This window comes from Patiria miniata, unplaced genomic scaffold, assembly GCF_015706575.1.
Source record: "Patiria miniata isolate m_02_andy unplaced genomic scaffold, ASM1570657v1 HiC_scaffold_5, whole genome shotgun sequence".
In the NCBI taxonomy this organism is placed as follows: domain Eukaryota; kingdom Metazoa; phylum Echinodermata; class Asteroidea; order Valvatida; family Asterinidae; genus Patiria; species Patiria miniata.
In genome coordinates, this window is record NW_024037072.1 from 12,013,524 (window position 1) to 12,025,014 (window position 11,491).

At 41.9% G+C, this 11,491-nt stretch overlaps 1 protein-coding gene across 3 annotated transcripts in view; it reads left to right on the plus strand.

The window, feature by feature from the left end:
* Positions 1–11,098, plus strand: part of LOC119740390 (repulsive guidance molecule A-like) — a 32,095-nt gene extending 20,997 nt beyond the window's left edge. The window contains exons 2-4 of one of the 3 annotated variants that reach the window (XM_038215670.1): positions 392–594; positions 1,547–2,064; positions 8,161–8,847. In XM_038215670.1, coding sequence (XP_038071598.1) covers positions 392–594; positions 1,547–2,064; positions 8,161–8,847 — 1,408 coding nt within the window. Of the gene's footprint in view, positions 595–1,546; positions 2,065–8,160 lie in introns of all 3 variants that reach the window. The other 2 variants (XM_038215671.1, XM_038215669.1) reach the window with 2 other exon arrangements.
* Positions 11,099–11,491: the final 393 nt, after the last annotated feature.

The window sequence follows — 11,491 nt, forward strand, 5'->3', positions numbered from 1 at the left end:
TGTTTATTTTCTATTAGGTGTGACAGCTGGCAAGAGGTGCACAGTGTGTTGCGAATATTCAGTCACTGCTTAGATAGCGAACAGAGTGGGAGAGATTTGTGTTTAGTTCTGACTATCTCCCTGCCTGCTGAATCCTGGAAAACGGATCTTGGGATATAACTACCTTAACAGCCTATTCCCAGAGCCACGAGCAGACGGTAGAGCAGTTATCGTGAAGCCCTCTGCGGCAATAATACTCCTCTATTCAGTCGTGAAAATTGGGGTTTTGGAAGGCCAAGGCCAAGACACGATGTTAGCAAAGAGCTGTCCGGGCCGAGCTCTGTTCAGCTCGCCGCCTGGCGTGACAGCATGATTGATGTGTGACTATGCCCCTCTATTTCCGTACCAACAGAGTGAACCGTGCTAGCATCTCGTCATCATCGTCATCAACAGCAGCAGCGGCAGTTGTGGTAGCTCGACCGTCGGAGCCTGGCGAGGCAGCAGCTACATGGATGGTTATGGGGAGAGGACAGCGCTTTCACCGCGCGTCGCCGGCCCAAGCCACGGCCGTTATTCTCTACGTGCTCCTAATCGTCGCCATGTTGATCTCCACAGGTAAGGGTCTTCTTTTTGATTTACTGCCGATATTTCACGGGTAGGCGATCAAGGGAAATTGTCGGTCCCATTGTTGGGGAGGGAGGCATGCAATTTACGCTCCAGACTAAATTGAGTTGTGAACACTGTACAGAGAAAAGCCGAAGGACGTTTTTCTTTTCTTTTGTGCAGCGGGTGCGCCGATGTATAGTGTTAAGTGATATGGCCATGTTGGTTTGTGTGAATACTTGATCGCAATTATATACAATGATTGGTTAACACTTGGTGATGTTTGATCGGTCGTGGATTGGCGAGCACATGTTGATATGATTCTCAATGAAATAAACTGTGTATTCTGCTGCTGTAACATTTTGAAAACGTGACATCCCAATTTTTGATTGGAAATCTTGGATTGTAAATCCACACCATGCCAAATGCCGCCCACAAACTTTGACCGAACCGAACATACCATATCTGTGTCACCTTACATGCCTCATGCCGAAAACAATAATTGTTGGTATAATATGGTCATGGATCATTGGACGATGGAATGGTACAGTTTATTGAAATCAATGGCACATTGTACACAATCTACTTGCTTTTATTGCTTAGCTGACACTCGGTCAATGATCCTTATGGTAATTGGCATAATGAACATGATTAATACGACTGAGAAAGACCATTTATATACTAAACACCGATTTTACGGTGAATGAACTAAAGGTTATCAGAACAGGGAAATATCTTTAATACATACAGTCCCCTTAAAAATAGATTGAAAGCAGTGTCCTGACACCAGATTTCGCACCATTAATGGTCAGGCATCACAAATATGTAGACAAAACATGAATTGTTTCTCAGAAAACTTTCAAAATGATGTCAGAAAAGGCACAAATACATGTCGTTTTTAACCTATTAGTAGGAACTATTATGTTGTACAAAATACTGATTGATGTGTGTGTCCCCTTTTCAGTGTCCTCCGAGTGTAAACTGAAGAAGTGTTCCCAGAGATACTCGCAGAAGCTTTCCGAGAACGTGCGCCGAAACCCCAACCGGAGATACTGCCAGGCCCTGGTGGACTACAAGAAATGCGTGATGGACATCCCTCCCCGGTCCTGCCGTGGGGAGCTGAACTACCATTCCACCCTCTCCATCATCCCGGACTTGATGGAGCAGAATAACTGCGAAGCCATTTTGGCCGAGGCTGAGGCCACAACCACCCCGTTGCCCAGTGGTGCAACCCCGCCAGCTCGTCGGGGCACCGCCGTTCCCCCACCAGCCCCGGAGTTTTACGATACTTGTGACTATCACGGGGAGAGGTCCTACAAGAGCTGCAGCCTGTTTGGGGACCCTCACCTCAGGACTTTTGACGGGTACTTTCAGACTTGCCGTGTGGCTGGAGCCTGGCCCGTCTTCTACAATAAATATGTGGCTGCCCAGGTGACAAATGTCCAACTTCTCCATGGATCAGGTGCTACAGCCACAACCAAGGTTTGTATTGAAATGTCATTGATCTTGCAAAACCCCAATATTTTGTTATCTCAAGTAAATTTTGTCCTTCCAAAATTCCGTGCTACTGCATGGAAAAGCCATCATCTAAGAATTTTAATCGTCCATGAAAACCAATTACTAAGCATGACCGAGGATACACGACCAAAATAATCCATACTATTAAAGTAACGACATTCTTTTTTTAATACTCAGTAATAGCAGTTGGTGTCGGCCTGGTTTGCTTACCAACATAACATGCCACGTTTATTAATGGTTGACAATAAGAATGTCCCCAAAATCAATCATTGTCACGAAACAAACACGCTTTCAAAGTTTGACGAAACAATGTAATCGCATGTTTGTACTTGTCATTCAGGACATTTTGTTATATTTAACAGGAAGGTCGTCTTCTCTTTTCGTGAATAAAACGTTCGTGGTAATCACAAACCTGGGAAACTTAAAAATCCATAGGCCTAAGCTTTCTTCCATTCAAAAATGAAATTCAAAACTGGGAACTGAACAACAACATCGGGAAGAAAATAATTGAATTCGTCTACTGGTAAAGCTCTTATAAATATCGGCCATTATGAATAATGGACTTGGTGAGATGAAGTTGGCCATTCTGACAGCCATGCCAATAAAAACCAGCACGGCACGCTGGTGTATTCGCCATGGCGTCGGCAGTAATTTCTCACAGCAGCACGTCGCCCCAATTCCATTCCCAGAAGGCCGCCTGGGCTAGCCTGGCGCTTGGGGTAAATGGTGCGACCCTCGAGCAGGTGAGCGGGAGCCGCCTGGCTCGGAGTTGCTGGCCCATGGCCCAAGCTAGCTTGGGCTCTCGCAAATCATTCCGGGCCCGTCTGCAATATTGCAGAGCCATCTACATTCCGTCACATTAGGAGCAATTTGTTGACACTCTCTCCTTGTTCTGTCAAGGGCGGGAGGGGAAGGTCAAAATCTGGCTTCTCCAGCGCCATTTTTAGAAAGAGCTGCATGCATAGTATGGATACGGTCAACCAAAAAAAGGGCGCTCTTCAAAGTTCAAGCTGTTAGATAGAACTCAAGGCAGTTGACTTATGAAACTTGCATATTATTTCTCATCCAAAAGAGAATTTATGTGGATCAAAATGATTGGTGAATACCAATTGTTGTGTTTTTATTTAGAATCTTTCGCTTCGATCAGTCACAAGATCAAAGCAATCAATTTGGCGAACTTTTTTTCGAATCTTGTTCCCATGTCCACAGTTTATTTTGCGAATTAATAATATGTCGCCACTCGTTGACGATCTTGTTTGCAGTAATGATCATTCAGGCAATGTTCATCCTCGGTGTATTGTATTGACAAGACATTGGCAGTTATTTATTGCGTGGAATGATTTGCCGTTCATAGAGTGATATGAAGTAACTTATGGAATGCACTTATTCCTCTCTATGGTAAATTGAAGACGATTTGTTTTGGAGTTGGTGAATCGTGGGTCCTAGCTCTATGGTCTGTTTTTGATGAGAAAGATTGGAATTTAGTAAAACTTGTGGAAAGAATGTAGTATCCAGACGCCGCCACTATACGTGTTTACACATGTCATGGAATCGAGTGCATTGTTAAAGTATGTTCTAGCAAAATTGGAAATGTTTCTCAGTCCCAATGTTAATGTCTTTTGTTAATGTTAATGTATTTTTGCAATGACTGACCGTCGTTGAGTAAGATATGATGAAAAAAGTGGCGTCAGGATGCAACATTCTTTCCAAACTTGTTTACCATGTTTTTAAGTTTTGGTCAGACACATTCACGGAACCACAGGTGCAACTTTGTTTCCACCATCCAAGTAGTTTAGAAAGGGTCAGTGGAATATGCTTCAAGCTCTGCATGCACGATTGACCTGCCCGTACTGACCCCTGTCAACACCCAACCGATCCATTCCCTCCAGCCTACCAACATAATCCCCCAATTCACCGGACAAAACCTGCCTTGCTCCAACGCTGAATGCCCATTGTCGGCGCCAAATACCACCGTAAATACTAGCCCAACAAAACGGGCACAAAATCCCCTCTTGTGGCCCGATCGGCCAGGCAAACAAGGGCCCACCCTAAGCCGGCCAATCTAAAAACCGGTTGTCAATTTGGAGTTGTCCATTGTGCGGCGAGGCCCCGCGCTGAGTGTTTTCTTTTAATACCTCCCCAACCCAATTTGCTAGCTTTTGGGCTATGTTCTGAAACTGTGTTCTCTATTGTTGTCGCTCCCCATTCTCCCATGTATGACAATACTCCGTTGGTTGGGCTCAGGATTTTTTTTGTCCTGTGGTGTTTTTGGCGTGTGGATATATGCAAATTCACTGCGCGAGATGCTTTCTTGGAATCACTATAAACGACAATCTGATTTACTCAACTAGTTTTTTCCCGAGACAAACAAGATCGACAGCCGGAAAGACTACTTTGAATTTACTTATGTACATGTAGGTTCAATCTTTGGGGGGAAATCTAGGAAAGAGTGTAGTATCCAGACGCCACTTCAGCGGTTGTGTGCAAATTTATGGAAAGTCAAGAAAATTGTCTGTATTTCCTAACAAAATTGGAAATAGCAGCATGTACATATACTAGTGTTACTTGTAAAATTGGAAATGTTTCTCAGTCCCAGATTCATGTCTTTCAATATTTTTGCAATGACTGGCCTTTGTTGAGATGTCTTACAACGGGGGTGAACTAACGCTCTAAACATAAGTACAATGTAACGTATAACAATGAACATGTAGGATCAAAACCACAAGTGCAAAATTCAACATACAGCATCAAGAACACCTCACATAACAGTAGACGTGCATGTATGTAAACCCTTGAAAATACATGGTAAAAATGTTGAGGTCTGTACATGAGACCATGGAGCTACCGTGCATTAGTATCAGACCATCCAAACACGATTTGTCTGAAGAATCTTTACCTGCGCTGCCTTGGCAACCCACCTCAGCAATCATGCATTTACCCCAAGGGCTTTGCATGTTTTGTCAATGCGTCAGGACACGATTTTTAAAAACCGCTTCAGCTATGGCGACATTATCATAAAATGACAGTCCTTTTGATGTTAAAATGATCTCTTTATTCCCGCCTTGCAAGAGTATTCTACTTTCTCTAGTCTCTACTGGTTTCCCACTTCAGGCGTCCGTACCGTAGAGCCGTGAATATCAAGTCGACCTTTGACACTGTTTTGATAAGTGCTCAGGGATCACGCTTTCTGCCTTGACAAAATTCACTCCACTAAAGAAACTCGGTGACTGTGTCCCCACATGACCATGCACAAGCCTGTTTTACAAGGAAAGAGATGATAAGATTGTTTAAAGATGATAAAAAATATAAAAGTGTTGTATTTATGAGAAGTTGAGAACACATCCGATGCGTTGTGTGTTTCCATATGCACATCGGTTGTGGGCTTAAGATGTTATTGGTATATTATACGTATCCCAGTGTAGTTTGTCGAGATAATGGGTTTGATCCCTTGTTCCGCTGTTCCATTGTCAGCTGGGAATTGTCCATTGATTAATATCTCCAACCTATTAAGTGTTAAATTGGGTCATGCATCGATCGTTTCCGCGACTGTCATCGATTGATCGCGAAAATCAATTTTCCAGCGTCAACTTTTTGACCACTGTGAATGTGATGTGACCATTATAATAACCAAACCCTGGGCGCTGCGAAACATACGTCGCCGCTACGTGAACTCGATTGTTCATCTAACACCACAGCATCCCCCCCCCCAAAAAAAAAATCGAAATGAATTCACAGTCAACTAAACATCAATAAACCACTGGCAGTACACCAGTGCGAGCTTATGGCGCGGTACTTATTGTTTACTTTGCGGTGTTATTGTTTTCGTGGTAGGCTCAACAAAATCCCGACACCTTATTTTTTTTCCTGACACAAGCATCAATGTACATGTATATGTACATGTATACCAAAAGGTCTATCGAAGTTCGAAGTGACAGTGGCGTTACATCGTTGTAAACAATCCACCATTTTTTTTGCTGGTTTTTCATCTGAAGTTTTCGCCATCTCATTTTTTTTTATTGGTATACCACAACACAAGGCAGGAAACTTGGCTGTTAATGCCGCACGAGGCCCCCGCTGCCTTTTCCCGCTGGTTCCACGCATCTCCTTTGTTCCCGGCCCTACTTTGGTGTGGCCTGGCCAGCACCGTCCATGCCTCATTTCTCGCTTGGCTGGCCCGCAATTTTTAGCCTGAATATCCTGTTTAACGGTTAACTGAGCAGAGTCGGTCATGGCTATCGCTGGAGCTTTAATAGATGTATGCGGCACCGTACGTGTAGATCTATGCAGGCCATTTTCCCCCTTTCGTACAACCATAATGTATTACTGTGGATGAAAAGCCGTGTGGCTCAGCATAGAGCTAGTGCCTGCGGCAAGGATTATTCACTTAAACCCCCTGCACAACTGCTGTGTGATTTACCTATGGAACAAAATGGCTGCCGAATTCCACAGCTCAAACACACTTACACCCACACAGCACTACATAAAGATCGAAAAGTGTTATTTGTTGTACAGTACAGTGCATGTTAAATATCATAGGTTGGTGTGGATATTATTGTACATATCCACACGCGATCTAATGGAGATCCAATATCGCTTTTGCTGACAGAAAAATTTGGTTGTCACAATTCAACCGCGTGCCGCCATGCCCGGGTCAATGAAGTCCCCCACAGAATTGCAAACGTGCGCAGTGTGTGAATAAACCTCTTGCTTTACAGGCCGTGTTTCACACAAAGGCATTGCCACGTGTTTACATTAGCCGTGTGGGCATTATTAAAGAGACGTCATTAACATAAACTGTTTTCTTATAATGAGTTGGGTTTTGAAGTGGAAGTCCCTTGAAATTTAAAAGTTGATAACCATTAAATGTAAATCACTACGTATGGCGGAGTAATTGGTGTATTAAATATTGTGATTTGTGATGGCACTTCGTTGCGTTGATTTGTATTTGAAAATATTAGAATGGGCAAATTCAATCATACAAATCACAATTAAAATTTAAATGTACAAAAGTAACCCATGAATTATGATTTCCCACCAACTGCCGTGGATGCCCTTATAGCAAGTCATCCGAATATCTTTCATAATCGCCTTCCATAAAATACCTGATTTTTCTCCTTGCATGACATAATTCAGGCTTGCAACCATAGTGATAATTGTCGTAGAGAGTGATCACCAAAAACAACGTGAAATACTTCACCTCTAAAAAAAATTTTTAAATCATAGAACATCTTGTTCACGCTCAAAACATGTTTTCGAATATGTGAAAATTTGTTTGGCAGATTTTCTTGTGAATGGCAGTTACAGAAACATTTCAAACACACACCACAAACAAGATATTGGCGTGAGCAAATTAAAATACGCTGGGTATCTGTATATTTTCAGAAATTTGGAAGAACAAATTTCTGAACATACATTTCTCGACGTCATCCGTTATAGCTACGTTAGGTTTCATTTTGTATTAGTGACAATTTTCTAACCTTGTTTAACACCATGACCAAAAAATGTTGAAGTTTCCTCGTACGTCATCACAGAGACTATTCAATTGTTACTTATGATCAACCGTTTTGTCGAAAAAATATTTATTTCAAATCGCAAAAGTAGTATTTCTCTACAAATATGCAGCAATGAGCAAGCCTCAGTCACATCATGCCGCAGAAAATAAAGCAACCTTTCCCCTGCATTTAAGCTTTTCAAGAACGTTTAAACCCGCTTTGTAAATGGACTTATAAATAGTGTTCAAGAACTGTTTATTTAAACCATGGCTTATTACGTGTGCCTGCCTTTGTACGCATCGGTATAGAATTTATTATCCAGGACGCACGGCAGTCCTGCAGATGCACAACGCATTACACAAATTAATCAGTCCATTTACACTTGGGACCAAATGCAATTAGACCCACTTCAGCCGCTGAAGATTTTAATCATACTGATTTTCCACCTTGATCTATCGCATCGCCATACATATTCATGCTAAAAAAAAGAGCACCGCCGGCCCTTTTTTGATTAATGGGGATTTTCCAATAATGACTCGTCATCCCCTCTGTCTTGTTATTTTCACAGTTGTCCGTGATCATCAAGGGACATCATGAGTGTGCCGATCGCAAGCTGTACCTCGCCCAGACCGGCAACCTCCCCGGGGCTTTTGTGGACGGCACGAAGAGCTCTGGTCCCGGAGGCAGGGGTGTGGTCGTCTATGAGATAGTGCCCGACAAACACGTGGAGATCCACATCCGATATATCGGCACCGTCATCATCATCCGACAGATCGGGGAGTACCTTCTTTTCTCGGTCCGCATGCCTGAGGAGATCATCAAGAGGCAGGGACCGGAGGACCTTCAGCTGTGCGTCCGGGGATGCCCCGGGAGGGAGAAGATCGACTACGTGGAGTTTCTTAAACAAACCAAAGACGTGGACAAGGAGAAACTACAAAGCGCCATTGCCAAGTGCCGGAAGACCAACGTCATCGACGTGTACCTGGACTCCTGTGTGTTTGATTTGCTGACGACAAGTGATGACAATTTCACCAACGCGGCTGAGAACGCTCTGCGAGATATCTCGCGCCTCCAGCCCAACGCATCCCTGTCCCTCCACAACAGAACTAGTGTCTTTGAAGACAATAAAATACTGGCAGCTCTGCCTCCGAGGAGGAACAGCGCGCCCCCAAGAACTCGCAGTTCCATCACTGCCTACACACATTTTGCAATAGTGTTACTGGCACTTTGGGCGTCGCATCGGTTAACGACGTGAACAAGCAAAAGACTGTAGCATAGATGCAACTTATTTCTGTTAACTATCAATATTATTTTGCAAAACTTAAACAAAACTTATGATATATATATTGTACATAGAAGTGTACATAACTATACAGAAGTTAAAATGCTAGCCACATTGTACCACCGTTTATAATTATTGCTAAGATGTACATAATGGTCAGGATAAAATACTATATGATCTGAAGTGTATTTAATTAATATTTTGCAGTCATTGTAAACAGAAGAGACTGTATTACAGCAGACGTTAACGTCTCTTTATACAAGATATGAAAGTGTGTTATTAATATTATACAGAAAGCAAGCTCCGAACTGTAAATGTGTCATCTTTGCTACCTCATTTGGGAAACAAATATTTAAAATCCCACAATGAGCTGAAATTAGAAATACAAACATGTACTTAAAAATGGCAACTTGTAGAACGCATAAGTAAATTACGAAAATCCTAACCAGTCTGCAGTGACTTGTGTCAACATGATAAATCACGAGAGGACGCTGTTTCAATTGGAGACTTTTGAGACGCTGGGTGGTGGCAAACACGGTCCTTTTCAATTGTCAGCTAATGTGCGCATGTTAAAAATGACCAAACAATTCAAGAGGATTGGTGTGTTTTGCTGCCACGTCTCACAAGTCTCCCATTGGAACATGGGTTGTCCTTCCCTCTGTTTGGGTTGTCATTTCTTGAAATGTCTTCCTTTTTTCGAAACACTCTTAAACTAGTCCAACATTTTTCATCGATAAAAGGAAGATATACAGACATTCACTTCTATAACCGGCGCACAGAATTTATTTTTCTTGTGTAGGTGGTGCATTGTTACTTAACATGCAGACTACTCTCAAACAAACTTGTGTGCCCGATCTGACAAGAAAAGTGAATGCATTCAAAACACATTTTTCGAATTGCTTACAAGCAAAGTCCACTTTGTGAAGATCCACTGTTAAGAACTTTCTTTCAATTCAGGAAACAGTGAGTTGGTTAACCGTGCACGCTTGTTGCGCGTGTAATTTCAATCTCCACACAACATTGAGCGTTTTTGGTACTAGAAGACGCCGTGTTTTTTAGGCCCAAAAAACGCGTCTGTATATCAATTCAGAATTTCATGTGGGCCTCAAAATCACTTTATTCGCGACATTGGTTAATCTGTGCACAATGCTATCCGCACCAACGAAATGTTATTCAATTGTGCTATTCTGTTCTTCCATTTTTATATATTTTTCTTGCTTATTTTGGTAAAAGTATTCTTTGTCACGGCATATATAACATAATTATTTCGCGTGAACAGTTACTTGAGATTCCAGTAACACCTGTAATAGTTGTAATGCATTCAGATATCCATTGACAGCTTGCTACGTGAATAGTACATTGTTTTCTTAGTAGGAGTCAACTCGATAATCCGACAAAGTTCCGGATGAGTATTTGGGGGAAAAATTGCAACCTGACGCCACTTCCGCGATTGTGTACAAAGTCTATGGAGAGTCAAGAACATTTTCAAAGTATTTCCTAACAAAATTGATAATGTTTCTCAATCCCACATTCATGCCTTGTCAATTTTGCAATGAATGACCTTCATTGAGATGATATACAATGTATGAAGAAAAAAAGTGGCTTTAGGTTGCAACATTTTTTCCCCGAATATTTTCCCGATAGGGATCGTTTTGTCCCTTGAACATGATCACTCTGGAGAATCTTGTAGGGAAAGGTTCATAACATCCATTACTTAACTGAGTTGAACTGATTTCAAAACAGTGGTCTCGGAATATCACGGACCGGCAAATTATAGCAAGCTCATCGGGAAAAAGTTTCAACTTTTCTTGTATTTATTTTTGAGATGACACCTTGGCATTCATTATTTTGAGCATGAACAAAATTGCACCGCATCATGGTATCAAAAACAGACAACACAGTTTGCGAAGGTACATTATTATCCAGGGGGACTTCTGTCTGTTGAAAATTAACAGTTTTAGTGAAGATTGATAATTATTATGTGAAATTTATTTATGTTTCAAGGTCTACAACGGAGACCTTCCCGTGGGTTTCCTTGATTGTGTGGCCGGGTTCGCCGCAACTCCCAACCCTTGCTTCAGTTTAATCGAAGCTGTATTTAAACGGACTGTACATTTTAATGGCAACTACATGTATACCCGTGGCTTACATGGCCATGTTATGCTGATGACAATGCTGATTTTTTGCAGTTTCTGACAGAAATAAAAATTTATAAGTAAAACGACTCTATGGTGACGAACGTTTGTTTTCTTTCCATATTTGCTTTGGAAAAGCAATGTAGGCATTCTGATGTTTCTTTACCATTCGTGATGAATTGTTTGATCGAAATGCCGGCGGCTATGGCCCATGATAATCGAGTCATTTTCAACTTCATTTTCTTCAAAGGAACACACAAGGTTTGGTAGCCTAATCCTTTTGGAGTGGTTTTTTTTTTAGAGAGAGAAAGAGCAAGATCGCATGATGCATCAATCAGACTTTGGTACTTAAAACAACACGTCTGTGCTGGTCATTTGCTGCAGGTTTATTCCATGGATAAAAGGTAAAAAGCAAAACAAATATTGGTTCGGGCTTGTTACGTACCAATTGGTCCGTTTTGTCGCTAAAATCATTCTGATCA